This window comes from Prionailurus bengalensis, chromosome B3 (assembly GCF_016509475.1).
Source record: "Prionailurus bengalensis isolate Pbe53 chromosome B3, Fcat_Pben_1.1_paternal_pri, whole genome shotgun sequence".
Lineage (NCBI taxonomy): Eukaryota > Metazoa > Chordata > Mammalia > Carnivora > Felidae > Prionailurus > Prionailurus bengalensis.
This window is the reverse complement of record NC_057355.1, coordinates 20,853,713-20,875,307: the sequence shown is the minus strand read 5'-3', so window position 1 is coordinate 20,875,307 and position 21,595 is coordinate 20,853,713. Positions and strand designations below refer to the sequence as shown.

Here is a 21,595-nt window from a genome sequence, read left to right as displayed (position 1 = left end):
GTAGTTTTAATTTGCATTTCCCTGATGATTAGTGATGTTAAGCATGTTTTCAAGTGTCTGTTGGGCATTCATATGTCTTCTTTGAAGAAATATGTGCTCAGGTCCTCTGCCCATTTTTAAATCAGATTGTTTGTTTTTTGGTGTTGACATTTTGAGTTAATTTTCTGAGAGGTATAAGATAAAGGTCCAATCATGTAAATATCCAGTTCTTCCAAACCATTTATTAAAGAGACTGTCCTTTCCTTATTGAATATTTTTGGTTCTTCTGTCAGATATTAGTTGCCCATTTATTCATGGGTTATTTCCAGGCTCTTAATTCTGTTCAATTGGTCTATGTGTCTATTTTTATGATAATACCATACTTTTATGATTACTATAGTTTTGTAATATAGTTTGAAATCAGGAAGTATAAGGCCTCCAGCTTTGTTCTTTCTCAGGATTACTTTGGTTATTCAGGGTCTTTTGTGGTTCCATACAAGTTTTAGGATTGCTTTTTCTATCTGTAAAACAAGCCATTGGAATTTCATAGGGATTTCAATGAATCTATAGATGGCTTTGGGTAGTATGGCCATTTTAATGATATCTATTCTTCTAATGAACATGGGATATCTTTCCACTTCAATTTTTCATCAATATCTTATAGTTCAAAGTGTACATATCTTTCACCTCCTTAAATATACTACTAAATATGTTATTATTTGTTGTTACCGTAAATGAGATTGTCTTTATTTCTTTTTCAAATAGGTCATCATTAGTGTATACAAACACAACTGACTTTCATATGTTGATTTTGTATCCTGAAACTTTACTGGATTCACTTATTAGTTCTAACAGTATTTTGGTGGAGTCATTTGAACTTTCTATATATGAACATCATCTACAAACAGATACAGTTTTACTTCTTCCTTTTTGATTTGGTTGCCCTTTACTTCTTTTTCTTATGTAATTGCTCTAACACAAGTGGTGAGAAGTGGTGAGAGTGGGTACTCTTGCCTTGTTCCTGTTTGTAGAGGAAAAGCTTTCAACCTTTTACTATTGAGTATGATGTTAATTGTGGGCTTGTCATATAAGGTGTTTATTATTGAGATACAGTCTTCTATACCAAATTGGCTGAGAGGTTTTGTCATGAAAAGACACTGATTTTCTCAAATGTTTTTTCTGCATCTATTGGGATGATCATATGATATTTATCTTGTATTCTGTTAATGTGGTATATCACATTTATTGATCTTTTTATGTTGAACCACCTTGTATCCCAGGGATAAATCTCACTTGCTCATAGTGTATGATCCTTTTAATGTGCTATTGAATTTGGTTTGCTAGATTTTGTTGAGAATTTTTACATCTGTATTCACCAGTAAAGTATGAGTAAAGCACGAACTCACCTAATACAGAAGAGGAAACACATTGGCCAATAAAGACATAAAAGTTGGCCAACTTCATCAGGAATAAAATAAATGCAAACTGAGGCCATGAAATACTACATAACATGTACCAGATTGGCAAACTTTTCAAGTCAAACCCTATGAAGTTCTAGAAAAAATGTGGGACACTGCTAGGTGTCTACATTGGCCTTGGAAAAACGATTTGACATTATTCCATGAAAGTGAAGATAAGCTTTCCCCATGATCCAGCAATTCCACATCTAGGTGCATATACTGGAAAAGCTCTCATGTATATGAAGAGATGGGTATTAAAATATTCATAGTAGCTTAGTTCATAGTGGCAAAAAAGTTATATAAATGGCCCATGTGTCCACTAAAGGAGAATAGACAAATATGTTGTGCTATCTTCATATAATGAAATACTATACCAGCAATAAAATGGATGAGCTACGCACACAAAATGGATGAATCCACAAATATTATGATGAAATGAAAAAAAAGCCAGTCATAGAAGAATAGAAAACCATTCTGTTTATATAAAGCTCAAAAACAAATAAAAATACTGTATTATTTAGGGAGATGTACCCATGTGGTAAATGAATGATGCACGTCAAACCCCTGCTCTGCACAGAAGCAGGAGATGAGATGGGGAGGGGCCCATAATGCAGGTCCCAGTGTGGCTACTTTACATTTCTTATGTTGACTGGTGGGGGGTATCCATTGTTTGCTTCAAGGTTATGCTTCATAGTTTACATGTATTCCATTGTATGTATCATATATTTTGTTTTATTAATAAATACTTCACAATTTAAAACTGAAAAGATGAACTATATTATAAAATGTAACTGCCAGCAGAATAAGAAGCTAGCTGCTTACCTTTTAAATGTTTGAATGGAAACCAATTTGACAATAAATTTCATATTTAAAAAAATAAAATAAAATAAAAATAAACATTTGTATAGTGTAAAGCACACTGAATGGAATGCTTTTAGGAAAAAAAACAATACAAATCACAAGTACCAATGAAAACCATGTAAAAGCAGAAAGCTGAAAGAACAACTTGAAATAATTCACACATACAGAGGAGATTTAACAATAAATAGTTAAAATAAATAGGTTTAAGCAAATTGATATGTATTAAGAGACACACTGAAATAAAATATCACAGAGAAATAAAATAAAAATGCTAGGCAAAGATAGGCAAATCTGAACAAAAGAGAAATGAGGGTGATGCTCTAATTTTTGACAAAGCAGAATTCAAAGGCAATAAAACATTCAATTGTGCAAGACCACTTTATATTAGCAGATGACATAATCCACAAATAATGAACACTAATATCCTTAAGAACAAAAAATCCAAAGAGAGCAAACAGTGACAGAAGTGACAAATTGGCAAAAACAGAGCTGCAAGATACTAATATGGATCATAGAGCAAATAGCGGGAGGAAAAGACTAGGTGAGGCTAACAGTGGCTGTGGGTGGGGGTGGGGGCAGGGGGGGCAGAACCCTGCAGGTGTTTCCTCAGTTATGTCCCTGCATCTTCCAGGTTTTCTAGGATATATATCCAATACTCACATAGGGTGGGGGGAAAATTGCATCAAGACCTGTTTTTAGTAATACCACACATATAAGAAAGAATTTCTTTCTTCTTCCTAAAGTCAACCTGCAAATAATCAGTGTGACTGATTTTAGACACTTCTGCTAGTCATTAGATAACACTGCCTATATATGTATAGTGCTATTTTAAATAAATTTCAATCAATTTTTTTATCAATAGCTGAACCACGCAAAGTGAATAGCAGAACGATCAAATTTGAAACCTTGGAGTTTCCTTTTCATTCTTAACCAGAATTTTTGTATTTTAATAAAAATTGGAACCTACAGAAATTTGACCCAATACACATAAAAATCAGGGTAAAATATGGATGTTCCAATATTACCATTACTTATTGTACAGCAAAAAATTATTCAGGAATCAAAGATAAGGTCCGTGAGTAATATTCTTCATTAAAAGAGGTTGGACATTTGAAAGAAAATCTGATAACTAATAGCCTATAAGTTACAATTTTTTTAAAGCTGGATAAGTAGAGACAGTTCCTCGAATTGCATATTAAATTCACTTTCAATTAATATGGTTCAGCATTTCAGTCTTATGATTTGTATGCTTGGTAATACTTTTAAAATTAACTGTGCCACAGATAGACATACCACATACTTCTCAGCTGCAATAATTTTTCTAATGCTATATCTTTATAACAGTAATTGCCTTCTTTCTGAAAGAATATGCAGTTTGAATCTAGTGACACTTCATTTATTACTTTTCTTATATTAGAGCTACCTCAGCATATTAGACTTTTTTTCCTTAATGACTTTTTTCTATTAGGAGACCATGAAGACCCCAGGGCAAAGGAAGTGCATTAGGAAAGAGAGGCATTTTAGAGGCAGCAAGAATTTCTAAGGTGGACATCTGACAATTCTTGTCAAAAACAGACTGTACAGGAGATCCCCCACTTCCTTTAACTATAGACACTTTTGATGAATGTCTATAAACAAAGGCTATGAAATCTGCAAGACTCATCATTAATACAGTGAATTAAATTGCCAGCACAGCAAAACACACATTAAGTATGTCACTGCCCGTGCCACTGCTACTCAGTTGAGGGATCACCCCTCACCTCCTCCCTGGTCAGCTATGACCCACCAGAACATCCTGCTTAAACCACTCAGATCAGGAGACAGAACTCCTCTTGCCCTGACAGCTGACTCTCTCTTTACCATACCTTTATGTCCATACCATAAGCACTGGGGGATTAGGTCAGTGCTGCAGTAAAATGAGTCCATATGGCCCTGTGAGGTCAGGAGCCAGTTAGTAAAGTATCACCAGGAAGCACTTCTAAGAAACAACTCCACAGATTGGCAGGTATAGGGCAGTCACCTATGTCTTATTGCCGGAAGTGTTCAAACACAGGCTGAGGACAGCTTTGAAAGCTAGAAAGAAGATTCAAGAACCAGCTGGTGGCTCAACCATTGTCATCCCTTTCTTCCCAAAGTTTCTGCAGTTGAATTTCTCCTGGACCCTTGGCCCTGTGCTTTTCTTGCTTCTTGGATTTTGTTGATGTTGTTCTGATGGCTGGTAAGGATTGCACTGTGCAATCCACTTGCCCAAATTCCAGCCATCCAATATATAGACTGAATCCCATTCTTCCTGTAAGATGGAGTCTGAATCAGTCTTTCCCCACTCCAAACCTCATGGAAGCAGCAAGGCCTAATGAAAAGAGCAGACCCTTTAAGAAGCAGATGGACCTAGGTTTCTCTATCCAAACTTTGGCAATTACCATCCCTGTGACCTTGGCCAGTTATATATTGCTTTTGGAAGAAATGTGTTCTTCACATGTAATAGTGAACACTTGTCTTGTAGGGCTGTTATGAGCTGATACACAAAAAGCACCAGCAAGGCATCATCTCCTTTCATCTTTCTAAATAAAAATTATGTACATTTCTTGATTTGTTAACTTCTAACTTGCAACTGTTTCCTATTATCTTATATTAACTGTTTTAATATATTTATTGCTATTTAAATTTTCCCAAATCATATAATTTCCTCACCTAGAATCCAAACTTTTGAAGGCAAGACCATATCTTATGCTGGTTTCCAACTTATCTTGCAGATCAGTGCCTTGCACAAGTGCATTTTGTTATCTGGAGGACTACTGTGGTACCACAGACTCTGAGCCTCATTACATGATAATTCTGAGCATTACTGCTTATTGACCATGTCTTTATGTGTACAGAACACACAGAATAAAGAATTGGCTATAAGTCAGAGTCAACCCAGGGTTATACATGTGAAGGTCATCTACTGAAGCATACCAGGAAACATATAACCAAGCCTCAGTAACCAGCAGCGGGGCAAACTCTGCTCTTCTGGAAACATCGTAAATTTTGGTGATGCCCACAACTGGGGATACTACATACTGGGCTTACCAAAATCAAGAAACGTATCAAGGTCTGGAGGTTCAGCTACATGCATTTCATCTCCCAGCACATTAACCAATGGACATGAATTACAAGCAAACCACTCAACCCATAGACAGACAGATACAGAGAGAGAAAGAGCCCAGGACTCCATGCAGAGGCACATACTTGGACATCTGTAGCACAGAGGTATGTATGCTCCATAAGGCTCCTTAGCTCCCAAAGACCACTGCCTGCTTGTCTTCGGTCCTATTCCTATGGACCTCATCACTCATCACTCTCTGCCCTCGGTGGGAGAAAGCAAAATTCCCCAGACTGGTCTATGGAAATAATTACTGCTCTCTAAAAAGATTCTCAACAGCAATTCAGAAACAACAACCAGGGGAAGGCTTATTATAGTTCTTTCCAGGTACAGTTCAAAATAATACATTTAATTCATTATGCTTTTAGGCATATGACTACCTTACTAGATAGATGTCTTTGTCTACCTTGTTTGTAATTTTCTTATCCAAGCTCATTGTCTCTTGTAAAAAGTTTTATTACATTTTCTATTAAAAATGTACCTGATGGATCAAAATAAAAGAATTTTCATTGAGAAATAAATGACTCAAGCAAATATAAAAATAAAGCTGTCATGTTTTAATAAAAATGGGTATTTTACCATTGACCATTTTTAATTTCACTTGGCCTTGAGTTATTGTCTTATGCTGTACTTTAATTAGTCTGTTTCTGTCTTGGTTTTCTAGTGAGACTATCTTTCCCAAATGAAATTTAATACTGTTAGTAAATTTAAGGACAAGTGTATTAGTCTATTTTCATAAACAAGATAGAGGGTTTTAGATACTTAAGCTGCTTTATTAGCAGAGTAAGAGTCTGCATTGTTTCAAGAACCTGTACAAATATGTGCATATCTTTCTTCCTTCTCCTCTTCAGCACTTAAGGAATGAAGGAGGGCTTCATCTTTAATGTAATCAAGCAAAATACATTCTCTCAAAGAGAGGTCATGATCTCAACTGTAAGAAACCCCCAAAGTGGATTTATAACGAATTTTCTGAATAAATAATGACTCCAAATACATTTACATTAAATATATTAACCTTTTAGCTCACCTATATTTTTAAATCGCGTATTAAAGTTATATTTGAGCTCAATTCATGGGCTTGAAAGAAAGCCCTACAGGCTTTCTATAACTCATATTAAAGGTTAAAGTGATTCATACATTTTTTTCCACAAAATATGGCCAAACATGTGACTCTGTAGTAAAATTAAAACTGAATTTCTGATAGGCACAGCAGGAAACATTTCTGTTAGTACAAAAATTCAAAGATACTTTTAAAAAGAAGTGAATATATATATGCCACATGAGATGCTACATAAGATTTTAAGATTTCTTATATTAGAAAATGATCGCCATAGCAATGAGAAGAGAGAAAAAAACACCCTAATCCAGGTTGAAGTTCATTCATCATACACTTCCAATTCCTTGGCATTTGCACATTTCATTAAATATGGCAGCTGAGATAAAACAAAAATAACAGAATCCAAGCTGGATGGAAGGGTGGTGAAAGCTATCTTTTTTCATCATTTGTGTATAGGTTTCCAATAAAACTGACAGTATAAAACCAGTCATTTATACTTAGGTATAAATATATGGGGCTGGTTTCTCTAAACCTGGGAGTGATTATTCAACACCTATTGGTACCACTCCTGGGACAGTTCTAATGAGTGAAGCTCCAAAGGGCTGGAGATGTTCTGGCCAGTGCCCAGCATAATGGGGGAGCTAATCACAGCTCTTGGTGCCACACACTTGGGCTCATCAGGGCTGGAATGCCCCCTGCAGTGTAAGAACCATCCAAACACCTGCTGGAATGAATGAAAAACTATGGAAGCTGCCTTTTTTTGAGAAAAGAAAATATGAAAGAAACAACAACAACAAAACCTTCCTCTATCTGGCAGCTTCTAATGAAAAGGGAATCATGAAATAATGAATTGGACATAAAAGCATTTTATTTAGTCTGATGTTGTGCTGCAGTAAGTCTTAGCCTGACATGCTAAGGAAGCTGAATTTATGCCTCAGTAAGCTAAAGAAAGAGGGTTTTTTTTGTTGTTGTTGTTGCTAAATTTAAAGATCTCAAGTAAGGCAGCAATGATTAGGAGCAGAGCCCACAGGGACCCATCGTCCTGATCTGGTACCCAGCCCACTGTTTACTGACCCCTCCTTTTGTCCTGTGTCTCCTTTTGTCCTTTGTCCTTTGGGTGGGATGGTAATGGAGGTGCCCCACCAGGGTATCGTAAGAATCAAGTGGTAAGAATATTTGAAAAGGGTCTGGTACATAGTATGTTTTACATCCATGCTTGTTAGTAAAGAAGTTAATGGAAATGATGCCCTGTGTCTAAACTAGTATTTTTCTTTTTAAGTGCCTCAGGTGGTTCTGATGTGCAGGCAGGATGAAGGCTGGCCTAGAGGTTAAGAGCATGGGCTCTGAAACATATTACCCAGGTTTAAACCTGAGCTCTGCCACTGATGAGCTGGGCACGACTAAACTTTGTTGTACTCACTTCATAGAATGGTCTTTAGAAGAGTGTCTGGAACACGGAGAATGATTGATAAATATTAGTAATTACCGTTGTCATCATCATCGTCGTCATCATCATCAGCCCCAGACAAGCATGGCTTGAGGAACCTCTGAAATTTCACCATGGACACTGAGGTTGGAGAGGGAGATTGGAAAGGCAGCTCTGCCTGGTGGAAAATAAGCTCTAGTGCTCCTTCCTGAGCTGGCGCCTCTCCCAGGAGGCCTAAAGTAGATCCTGCCAGTCGATGTGGGCCTCTACTTTCACAGATCCCAAAGACAGCCTTCCCATCCCAGGGCAGGTCCTGCTACATGCTGCCCAGAAACGAAAACACAAGACCTCAAGCGACCAACCACACCAACAACCTCCCCTCATCAACACAGTCCTGCTTCTGTAAATAGGAGCAAGATAACCAAGGAGGGGCTGACATATGAGGAAAACAAATTTCCTAAAACCCTAGATGAGTAAAGAGACCAACTGACCTATGGGGGGAGGTGAGAATACAGGGGAGCGAGGAAACCTGATAAATAAAATTCTAATTAATTTCCCTGAAGGAGACTGTACCCGTACAACGAATGCTTCATGAACTGTGAGCATATTGCTATGAAAAAGAAGCAATTAGATAACAAGAGAGTTCTCTGAAAATAATGCAACATCAAAATGAAACATTCAGCAGAAGAGTCAAACGGTAGAACAGAGATGGCTGGGGCCCAAATTAGTGATCCAGAAAATCAAACAGAAGAAATATCCCAAAAAGTAAGAAAAAAGAGGAAAATATTAAAAATGTTAAGAATTATTTGGTATCAATTTAGCAGATAGGATATCCTCCTGCCTACTCCAAGTGGGATAAATTCAAGAAGGCAGAGAAATATGAGAAGAGATATAATCAAAAACTTAATGGAAGACATTTCCTGAGAAAATTTCTCTTGAAATATCCAACAGACAACTAATGAGATACAGAACAACAGCTCACTATGGGGTATTACAGCCAGACAGAAGATGAACACACAATAACTTTCAGAAATTATCACATAAAATCTATTCCCATCTCTCAATTATATAGATATTATTTGTCCAGAAGCTAATATGTAAAATCAAGGTAATCACAACCAAAATCAAACCATTATCAGTGTAAAACCTGACAAACTGATTCAAAAATTTACTGGAGAAAACACACAGAAGTAGCAAAGAAAATTATGAAAAAATAAAAGAGTGACTTAATATAAAGCTAGACTAATTAAAACATTATTGTATTTGGCTTAAACACGGGTGCCTGGGTGACTCAGTCGGTTAAGCATCCGACTCCTAATTTTGGCTCGGGTCATGATCTCATGGTTCATGAGCTCAAGCCCAGTGTCAGGCTCTGCACTGACAGCAAGTAGCCTGTTGGGATTCTCCCCGCCTCTCTCTCTCTCTCTCTCTCTCTCTCTCTCTCTCTCTCTCTCTCTCTCTCTCCCTCGCTCTCTGTCCCTCCTCTGCTCTCTCTTTCTCTCTCTCCCTCAAAATAAACTTAAAAAAAATGGGCCAACAGACTCATGAAACAGAACAGAGATTCATTAACAGACCCATGTCCACAGCAGTGGGAGGAGGATGACACTTCACATGTGAGGAGAAATATTGAACATTCAACAATTGCTGCTGGAGGAATGATTATCCATTTGGAAAAGATAAAGTTAGAGCTTTACTTCGTACTATATATAAAAGTAAGTTTGGGATCTATTACTTAAACATAAAAAAGTGAAACTATAAGTGTTTTAGAAATACACAGGAAAATAATTTCAGAATTGTGGGGCAAGAGAGATCTTTGAAAGTAAGCAAGCATAAACACCGCATAAGAAAACAAAAACAACAGAGTTTGGGAGATAAAAAGCTAAAAATTCTATATATTTTTAAAAGACACTTCATTAAAACTAAAAAGACAAAGACAAACCACAGGCCAGAATAAAATATTAGCCACTTAAAGCAGAAAAGAATTACTGTGTGAAGAAATTCTGAATACCAAGCAAACAGTCTTACAGACAATAGAAAAAACAAATGAACAAGCAATTCAAAGAAATTCAAATGGGTAATAAAATCTTGCTATTTGTTTTATTTCTGTCTCATCTATTCTCTATTCTTTTTTCTTTTTTTTTTTCTGGTTTCTTTGGGATAATTAGATATTTTGCATGACTCCATTTTATTTCCATGTTTGGTGGATTAGCCAACTCTTCATTTTTTTTATTTCAGTGGTTGCTTTAGAGTTTATAGTATACATTTTAGCTTATAGCAGTTTGCCTTCAAGTGACATACTTCTGCACATATCTTTTAGGAGTCTTACACTGTATACCACCTCCTCACCTTTATACTCTTTTTTTCACAAATTTTCTTCTACATATGTTAAAAATCCCACAATATGCTGATATGTTTTTCTTCATATTTCCTGCTCTATGTGTACATTGAGCTTCTTAGATCTGTGAGTTTATAGTTTTTATCCAATTTGGGGAAAAAAACATGGCTATTATTTCTTTTTTTAAAGTGAGATACAACTGACATATAACATTATATTAGTTTCAGACATACAACATACTGATTTGATATATGTATGTTATGAAACGATCACCACAGTAAGTCTAGTTAACATTCATCACCACACCTTGTCACAAAATATTTTTTCTTATGATAAGAACTTTTAAGATCTACTCTCTTATTTTTGAATATTTTTTATGTCCATCCCCACTCCTTTAGGGACACCCATTTCACATATATTAGGCTTCTTAAAATTGTCCCATATAGCTCACTAATGCTCCTTTCATTTTCCACAAATTCTTTTTTTTCCATGTTCTACATTTGTATAATTTCTATTGCAATGTCTTGAGTTCACTAAACTCTTCTTCTCTCTTATTGAATCTGCCATTAATCTCATCCAGGGAATCTTTTCTCTCTTACCTTGTAATTTTGATCACTCCAAGTTCAAATGGGTATTTTTTATACCTTCCTGTCTCTACTTTTTGAACATCTGGAATACAGTTACAATAACTGTTTTAATGTCCTGGTCTGCTATTTTTAACATGTGGGTAAGTTTTTTTTTATCAGTTTAAATTGGTTTATTTTTCTCCTCATTTCAGGTTGTATTTTCCTGTTTCTTGGCATGTGTAGTAATCTTTGATTGGATGCCAGACATTGTGATTATTATCTTGTTGGTGCTGGATGTTTTGTACTGAACATTCTTGAACTTTGTTCTGGGACACAGTTAAATTACTTGGAAATGGTTTGATTATTTTGGATCTTTCTTTTAAGATTTGTCAGAAAGGACTGAAGCAACATGTACTCTGGAGCTAATTAATCCCCATACCGAGGCAAGATTCTTCTGAGTATTCTACTCACTGCCCCAGTGAATCATGAGGTATTCCAGGCTGCCTGGTAGGAAAAACCTGCTTTTATGCCTGCTCTGTTCCCTCTAATCTGCTCAGATGATTCTTTCCTAGCCTCAGGTAGTTTCTTCCCATGCAAGAGCTGATGAATGTCAGCTAAATACTCATTGGAGATCCTCTGCAGACCTACAAAACTCTCTGTCTATGGAAGTCTCTCCTCTGTGGTACTTTGTTCTGTGAACTCTAGCCATCTTGGGATCCCTAGACCTTCACCTTCTTCTCCTTAACTCAGCAAGTGTACCAGGTTCTGCCCAAGTTTCCCCTACCTGTGCAGCAGTCTGGAAACTGTCTCACAGCTAGGGACAATGTTAGGACTTACTCTTAATGGTGGAGGATCAAGATAGAAGAAATATACAGTAGAATCAGGCCAGATTTATTGCTACCAGCTAAGCAGAGATTCTGGCATTCAATGTTTAGCTGTGGCAGTTAAGAAAAGCTCAGTTTGTTTGGTTAGCTGACATATGAATCCAAAGGTGGGCTACACTAAATGAAGCTGAAAAGCCAGACTTCCATAGTATACCACAAGAGGAAGAGATCTAAAGGCTTAGGGAGACTGGAATGATAAGAGTGCATTGATCCTATAAGACTTGCTCACCCACCCCAGAAGATCCAGAGAATACATCTTTCACCACAACTATAAGAAATCTGTGAGAGGAACTCCAGCATCCTTGAAGAACTTTGTGGTGACTCTTCTCTGTAAGTCAGAAATCCGAGTGTCAATGTCAGTACCATCAAACTGGGTTCCCTAAATGCAATAAGGATTATTGGATTCTAGGGTGGCAGGGACCAAGTGGCAGCACTTTATCACCAAAGACCAGGTGAGTGTGGTTACTGTAATGGACAGTGGGGCCAAAGAAGTGATTAGAAGAGTATGACTCATAGAGATGCTAGGTGTTGGCTCCTAGAAGTTCTATTTCTTTAATTAAACCTTCACTGATACACATTCCCATCTTGGTTGATAAAATTTCACAAAAGTAAACCACTATCAAAAAGCTAGACTCCTCAAAAACTATAATACAAAATTCAAACAGCACTAAATACATCAATGGATCCATGTGATACTCATCGTCCTACAAATCAGTGCTTTTAAAAATAGATTTACTTTGCTTTAAAAAAAATTGAACAAAATAAATGGAATTTTTTATTTATAAAAATGAATTCTAAAAAAATGTTTTTAGCCTCATGCTTATTACTCTCCCAACAGTATTAGTTGACACAATTAATCTAATGGCCATCTCAGTACTACTTCACTCAAAAATTAAAAAAAATATATATACTGCCTGTGATTAGGTGTGAAGCTAGTTCCATTACTGATATATAAGCAATCACAAGATATTTCACTGAATCTTTCAAAAATTACTTAAATCAGAGCTATATAATCTGATTCCTAATTGCAATCTAGCATAATGTAGAACCTTTCATAGTTTAATGTAAGAAAGACGATTATCTCAATCATAGGAGACACTCCTCAAACTATTATAAAAAATAGAAAAGGAAGAAAAGCCTCCAAATTCATTCTACAAGGCCAGCATTACCTGATACCAAAACCAGACAAGGAGACTACAAAAAGAAAGCAAGAAAGCAAGAAAGCAAGAAAGCAAGAAAACTACAGGCCAAGACCACTGATGAACAAAAATGCAAAATCCTCAACAAAATATTAGCAAACTGAAGCCAACAATACATTTAAAAATTATTCATCATGATAAAGTGATATTTATTCCAGGAATGCAAAAATCAATATTCACAAATCAATTGATACGATACATCACATTAGTAAGGGAAAGGATAAAAATCATATGGGCACCTCAATAGATGCAGAAAAAGTACTTGACAAAGTACAACACTCATTCATGTTAAAAACTCTCAATACAGTAGGTTTAGAGGGAACATACCTCAACGTAATAAAGGCCTTACATGAAAAACCCATAGCTAACATCATACTCAATGGTGAAAAACTGAAAGCTTTCCTTCTAAGATTGGAAACAAGACAAGGATGTCTACTGTCACCATTTTCATTCAGCATAGTACTAGAAGTCCTAGCTGCAATGATCAGACAAGAAAAAGAAATAAATGACATCTAAATTAGTAAGGAAGAAATAAAAATCTCACTATTTGCAGATGACATGATACTATATATAGATAACTCTAAAGACTCCATCAAAAAACTACTAAAACTAAAAACTGAATTCAGCAAAGTCACAGAATACAAAATCAATATACAGAAATCTGTTGTATTTCTATACACCAATAACTAAGTAGCAGAAAGAGAAATTAAGAAAACAATCCCATTTACAACTGCACCAAAAAAAAAAATAAAATAAAATACCTAGGAATTAATGTAACCAAGGAGGTGAAAGAATGGTACTCTGAAAACTAAAAAACACTGATGAAAGAAATTGAAGATGACACAAACGAATGGAAAGATATTCCCTGCTTATGGATTGGAAAAACCAATATTGTCAAAATGTCCATATTACCCAAAGCAATCTATAGATTTAATGCAATCCCTACCAGAATACCAACAACAATTTCACAGAACCAGAACAAATAATCCTAGAATTGGTATAGAACCACAAAAGACCCCTACTAGCCAAAGCAATCCTGAGAATGAAGAAGAAAGCTGAGGTATCACAATCCCAGATTTCAAGATATACTACAAAGGCTGTAGTAATCAAAACTAAAAGTATGGTACTGACATAAAAACAGACACACAGATCAATAGAACAGAATACAGAGCCCAGAAATGAACCTATGATTATATGGTCAATTAACCTATGACAACGGAGGCAAGAACATAAATGGGGAAAAGATAGTCTCTTCAACAAATAATGCTAGGAAAACTGAACAGCTACATACAAAAGAATGAAACTATACCACTTTCTTACCCATACAGAAAAATAAACTCAAAATGGATTAAAGACCTAAATGTGAGAACTGAAACCATAAAACTCCTAAAAGAAATCTTAGGTAGTAATATCTTTGACATCAGCCACAGAAACATTTTTCTACATATGTGTCCTCAGGCAACAGAAATAAAAGCAAAATTAAACTATTGGGACTACATCAAAATGAAAACCTTTGCAGAGTGAAGGAAATCATCAACAAAATGACAAGGCAGCCTACTGAATGGGAGAAGATATTTAAAAATGGTATATCTGGTAAGGGGTTAATATTAACAAAATATAAAGAACTTATATATACAATGCCAAAAAAAAATTTGATTGAAAAATGGGCAAAGGACCTGAATAGAATTTTTCAAAAGAAGATATATAGATGGCCAACTGCCACATTAAAAGATTCTCAACATCAGTAACCATCAGGGAAATGCAAATCAAAACCACAATGAGATATCACCCTACACCTGTCAGAATGACTAGACTAAAAAAGAGGTGAAAACAAGTGTTGGTGAGGATGTGTAGAAAAAGGAATTCTTGTGCACTGCTGGTAGGAATGTAAATTGGTGCAGCCACTGTGGAAAACAGTATGGATGTTCCTTAAAAAATTAAAAATAGAAATACATATGATCCAGTAATTCCACTACTGGGTATTTACTCAAAGAAAATGAAAAGACTGAATTAGAAAAACATATGCATCTCTATGTGTTTTGCAGTATTATTTACAATAGCCAAGATATGGAAGCAACCCAAATGTCCATCAAAAGATGAACAAAGAAAGAAAAAGTGGTATACACACACACAAAGAACTATTACTCAGCCATAAAAAAAGGATGAGATCTTGCCATTTGCAATAATACGGATGGACTTAAAGCATATAATGCTAAGTGAAATGAGTCAGACTGAGAAAGACAAATATCATATGATTTCACTCATGCATGGAATTTAAGAAACAAATGAACACAGAAAAAAAAGAGACAAAAAACAAGACTCTTAAAAACAGAGAACGGGTGGTTGCAGAAGGGAAGTTGGGGGGGGGATAGGTGAAATTGGTGAAGGGGGTTCAGAGTACATTTATCATGATGATCATTGAGTAACATAAAGAATTGTTGAATCATTATATTGTACATTTGAAACTAGTATTAACACTGTACATTGGGGTGCCTGGGTGGCTCAGTCAGTTAAGCATCTGACTCTTGATTTCAGTCAGCTCAGCTCACGATCTCACAGATTCATGAGTTCAAGCCACACATCAGCCTCCATGCTGGCACTGCAGAGCCTGCTTGGGATTCTCTCCCTCTATTTCTCTGCCCCACCCTGCTTGCACGCACACATGCTCTCTCTTACTATCTGTCAAAATAAACAAACTTTAAAAAAAGGCTGTATGTTAATTATGCTTCAATAAAAAAAGAAAAAAGAACCACAGTAATGCAAAAATACATATTCTCTACTGAGATAGCTATCACTAGTTTTCGGCATATGAAAAGCTCTTATAAAATACCAGGCAGAAATTTTCATCCTCCTCTCTCTGGCATCACATTCACCAGCCTGGAAGGGACAGTCTCCTGCCCCTTGCTCTCAGACAGCCTGCTGCCTCACTCCCTTCCCTTTTCCTAACTGAGGCTTCCCTCCAGCATATCAGTCACTCCGGGCAAGAAGTAAACCCTTCTTCATCCCATTCTGTCATGTAAGATCGTATTGAAAAAGAAAGGAGATGCAGCAGAGATTAGGTTTGGCACACATGCACCAGCCCTTCACAGGAAAAGATATTGCCAGCAAACCAATGACAGAACCAAAATCCCGCCATCAGCACGGCCCACGCATTGCTGTCCTCACCCAGCAACCCCTGCAAGGTGTCAGGCATTGGCTACGCAGGCCCTGGAGCAGTAGGGCCCAGCACTGCCTCTTCCAACCACCCCATGGGAGACAGCCTCTTTCAGAGAGGTTGTTAGTGGGGGCAGAGGGTGATGTATCCCCTGGAAATGAACCAGAATACTCATGGTAGCTTCTTTAGCTTTATACCCCCAGAAGGAAGGAAACACTATGATTAGGGTACAAGACAGAAGCAGGAGCTTGGGATAAAAGAATTATTTAAATCAAGACTTCAAGCCATTCTAGCTGAGTCTAGAGAATGAGATTTACTAATGAATCAAGACTAGATTGTCCTGGTAAACACAAGTAGAAGAACGTTCTTATGGTAGAGACAACCAACCGTCTACCAAAATCACTGCCCTCCTCTTCATAGTATGGAGCTGCCTCTGGGAAGTGCCTGACTGGGAAGGAACTAATTTTCCAGCTTCCTTCCCAGCCAGACAGGGCCATGTGACAGGCTCTGTGTTGGGTAATGAAGGTCATCTTCAGAGCCTCCTCCACTATTTTCTCTTCCACTGAAATGCAGCTGACTCCATAGGCCTAGGAAATTGTAGAGCCCCACATGAAAGCAACCAGGGTCTCTGGATCACCCGTGATGAGGAATGGCCACTGCCTGGAATGCCCACTTGAGAAGCAAAGTTGTGTCATGTTAAGCCACTGAAAGTCTGGGATTTATTATAGCACCTAGTGTTATCCTAAGCCCCCCCCTTACAAACCTAAGTAAGGAAAGTGGTCAGTCAAACTAGGGGAACCCCTTCTCTTCTATCTGGGCCTTGGGCAGAAATAAATCAATGGGAGGAAACGCTGACCATTGCCCAGAGAGCAGCTGGTTCTACACCAACGGACAGGGATTAGTGGACAGGCATTTTGAAAGTTCTGCTGTGGTATCCCAGTCTGGTGTTTTATCCTGCTTCCTAGGGTGAGTCCCTAACACCCCACCCTACTGCTCTGGCTTCCCCAGGACACACCTGAGCCACATCCATAAGGAGTCCTGACTTCTTGTCAGCTATAAACTGCACAGCATCCTTCAGAATAAAATGCGCAACCTCATGAGAAACTCCATCCTGGGGCCAGGTGTGGGGGCAGGCGTGAAGGGTGGCTGAGTGATGGGTGCCATTCCTCTTGTCTTTTTGCCCATACACCCACCCAAAGGATTTGTGGCTTCTTCTTGTTTGGCATCCAGTGTCAGAGGCCTTCCTCTGCCTGCACTGTGAGGACAGGTGACGAGGAACGGAGCAAGCTGTCCCTCCATGTCCCTAAAGGACACCCAAAAGCACAGCCAAAGGACATCAGGCCCCACAGCTGGTGTGTCCACCACCATTTCCCTCTGCATAAGAGTCAGCTTGTTGATACATTAGCTGGCATTAGCTTTAAAATACTCCAGCAATGGGGCGCCTGGGTGGCGCAGTCGGTTAAGCGTCCGACTTCAGCCAGGTCACGATCTCGCGGTCCGGGAGTTTGAGCCCCGCGTCAGGCTCTGGGCTGATGGCTCAGAGCCTGGAGCCTGTTTCCGATTCTGTGTCTCCCTCTCTCTCTGCCCCTCCCCCGTTCATGCTCTGTCTCTCTCTGTCCCAAAAATAAATAAACATTGAAAAAAAAATTTAAAATACTCCAGCAAGGGGCTTGGATGAAACAAGACAGGCCAGTGTTGATCTTTATGGAAGACAGATGGGGGCTACATGGGGATTTATTATACTAGCCTCTCTTACTTTTATGCATGTTTTAAACTTTTTACATAAAAAAATAACACCTTTTTTTGCAAAGAAAATTTCTCGATGGGTCATAGGAGAAGAGGCTCACTGAATTAATGCCACTCCTTCTCTTCCCCATGCCTCTTCAGGACGCCCTGGTAACTCTCATGAGGAGGAGGTGTTTACAACAGGCAGACTTGTGGGTTTTTTCTATTTCCATTAATATTTAGTACATGTCATTATCTCCAAATCTAATCACTTAAAGAAGGGATTTTAAATAATTGATTACTACAAAAGACAAAGAGGCCACACCATGTTTTTTCATTATCCATCAAAACCTAGAAAACCTCTTCGTCTGGTCCTGACACGGACGCATAAATATATTAATGCATACACTGAGAAAAACACGCATACAAATCAATAGACATGAATTTGCTTGGGGTACTTTTCAGAGAGAAAAACCATCATTTCCTTTCCATCCCCCGTGAGGCCTGCCCCTCCTCCCCAACACAGTGACATAGCAATGAGAGAAAGGGTTCAAGTGGTACCCCTGCACTCGTCTACTCAAATAAATGTCTCCTCTTACACTCCCAAGTTTCAGTCTCCAAAACATACAAACAGCCAACATGTCTTGAACTCTGATAAAATATGTGCTGCCTTTGTGGTCATACGCATGCATATGTATATGCACGAACGTGTTCATACACCTAGAGAAAACGCTTGCATCTACACTTCTTACAATGTCTTTGTTCCCGGCACGTCCTTGGAGGAGGGCACCCAAAGAGAACCATCGCGAAGATGGCACATGAGCATCTCAGACAGACACCTGAGGGCTACCCTCAGATGTACGGAGGGAAGATGCACGGTGGCTGTTAACTACGTGCCCATCTGCATTGACAAGTGCCAGTTTCATGAAGGTCTGCATCCTGTTTTCTGCACAGAGCCAGAATTCTTTGCCATTGCCCTTAAAGCATTCACATCTCCACGGGGAGGGCATGGAGACTGCGTGCGGACTTACCACGAGGGAGAGAGGCCTCTTCCAGGAGACGACGCCAATGAGTCCTGACAGCAGCACCTGGAAGGACAGACAGTGCAGGAAGGTAAGACTCTTTGGAATCCGTTAACAGATGATCAAAACACAGTATTAGCTGATCAACCCAAAGAAGGATGACTTCTAGAATATGGCCCACATACATGAGCTGGGTGACCATGAGGCGTGTGGTCCATCCAGACGTTCAGAGCCTGCAGCACACGGGCCTCTGAGACCACCAGGAGGTCCTGACAGGTCACTTATGTTCTTTATGGACAGGCCCAAGAACAAATGTGCTTTCTGAAAGTGTCTCCATCGGGCACTTATTCCCCTCTGGTCCTGTGAGTCATTTAGCCCTGTGACTTAAAAATCACAGAGAGGACTGAAAACACTACTTTGGGAAAAGGCAGAGCCACCCCCCTTACATGTCACCTGAGCGCATGCCTTCTGTGCATGGGTGCTGGGTACAGCAGACCTACCAGGCCCCCCTCTACCCTTTGACTCGCTTGGTCCCCAGCCAGCTTCCCACCTCACCAGGAAGGGGTGCCACCAGATGAGGTCCCGGCTTTCCACATGCTGACTCTGAGCTGCTCGCTTCTTTCCCAGGCCAGCACCCCAGGCTTTGCTGCCCCAGGTCCCACAGAGCTGTCTCCTCCAGAACATCTTCTGGCAGCCACTCCCCTCTGTTGGCCCCTCCCCTCTGGGTAGCCCTAACCACAGGAACACCCTCCTGTCTTCTGTTCTCAGGAGAACCACCCCTCAGCTCCTGGCCAACCTTTCCCTCAGGCTGCTCCAAGCCCACATTCCCTGAGGCAGACGCTGGATGCTGATCCTGAAATTCCCAGTCTCCTTGGGTCCAGGCAGGGCAGACAGATCAGAGAGACACAGCCGCTCTCTCCCCACTACAGTGTGGCTTCAGCCCTTGCCACTGGCAGACACACTTCCCAAGGTCACCTAAGGGGTCCCTGAGTGCAACACACAAGTACAGCGATCTCGGCTTGAAGACAGGAGGTTGACCACATCTACCTATGGGTGGCACACTGTCCTCCAGGCTCTGTGTCACTCCCCTGACACTCTCCCTTCTCTGGCTGCCATCCTCTGCTCCATGCTGTCCTTCCACATCTCCCTCCCCTTCCCACTTCCCAAGACCTCTACTCAGGCTCCGGCTCTGCCTGAGCCATCTGTCATTGGGGATCCTCTAACACTATCCACCAACACCTCCTGCAGGTCGGTCCCTGACTGCGGAATCACACTGCCTGCCGAGCACTGCTCATGGTGTCACTCTCCACCTCAACATGTCCAAAAATGCACCTGAAATTTCTACCTCCTCAACCCAGTCTCCCTCTTATCCTCTCTACCTCCCACAATGGCACCCCTCCTTCTGGTCGCTCAGATGCAAATTCCAGAGACAGGCCAACAACCAACCACACACAATAAAGAGGAGAGGGCTGCAGCTCCCCCTTTGACAGGGAAATATGCTGGGAGGCCCCACTACAAGTAAGGGATTTTCTTACAAGGTCTTTTGTAAAGATAAATCACCCCAACTTTCTGCTGTGGGTATGGACCAGGCAGTTGGGCCCTGGGATGGAGGGCTTTGGTGCATTTCCCCCTGGAATTCCAAAAGGACTGAATCAGTCCCCAGAAGAGAGTATCTGGCTGAATAGACCCCCAAGGTCCCCTTGGCAAACACTTCTTCAGTGGGTGAGGCCAAGTCTTAGACCCAACAGTCTCTCTCACACCCTGCACCAGCCTCAGGTGGGTTTCCAAACACATCTGGACATCTGGTCTTTCATAGGAACACATCTGGTCTTTCATAGGAAAGACTTGTGAACTTTATTCTCTCTCTCTCACACACACACACACACACACACACACACACACACACACACACACACATGAATCAGAGAGAGCTCAACAGGGCACTCCGCTCCCAAGCATGTCATATATATTTTTTTTCTTCAATGCATGCATCCTGCAAATAAGTCAATATTGACAATATTATTTACAAACATCTTCCCATCTCCCAAATCTCTCTTCATGATGCCCCCCAGCTGCAACCTGTACAGAAACCCTTGACTACTGTTCTCCTGTGTCTTGTTGAGCCCAGTCCCTTGTTCTTCTTCCACAATGCCTATGACCTCTCTCTTTCCCATCTGTATCCAACACAGTCTCCCTCTTGTCATCTCTCCTGACACTGTGGCATCCCTCCTCCTGGTCACTAAAACCCAAATCCTGGAGGTGGTTTGGCCCAGCTGGCTCTGACCCTGCCATCTCCTTAGGATGTGACTTCCAAAGAGTGTCCTCCGTTTTCCCTTCACACCAACACCAGCCTCATCCAGACAAAACCTGGATAGAGGATGGGAAAGCATGCCTCCCAGAAAATGTCCTTTTATACTCTGCCTTCTACTTCTCACTTCCACCATATAAAATTTTACCTATTCTTTAAGACATGGCCCAATGCCTCCTCACTCAGGAAGGGCCTCTGAATTCATGAGTACATGGGGCCCCACTAAATCCCTAAACTATGACCAGATCTCTCAAGGCATGTTTAATAAGCTCAGACAGAACTCTTTGATCTCTCCTAAGCTGAAGTTTTTAAAGTATCAAATGTCTATAGTGACCAAGTGACTCGTAACAGAAATATTATTGGAAACCCACAAATCTCCAAAGAGCAGGCATTTATAAACACAAAGGAAGTGAATATCACTTAACTAAGGCCACAGTATGAATTCTTGACTTTCCTTACTTCCATCATAAAGTTATC

At 39.5% G+C, this 21,595-nt stretch overlaps 1 protein-coding gene across 2 annotated transcripts in view; it reads right to left on the bottom strand.

The window, feature by feature from the left end:
• FAM189A1 (family with sequence similarity 189 member A1) overlaps positions 1 to 21,595 on the bottom strand; it is a 461,340-nt gene that overhangs the window by 252,084 nt on the left and 187,661 nt on the right. For both annotated transcript variants that reach the window (XM_043554845.1, XM_043554846.1), the window contains exon 2: positions 18,820 to 18,876. In XM_043554845.1, coding sequence (XP_043410780.1) covers positions 18,820 to 18,876 — 57 coding nt within the window. The remainder of the gene's footprint in view (positions 1 to 18,819; positions 18,877 to 21,595) is intronic.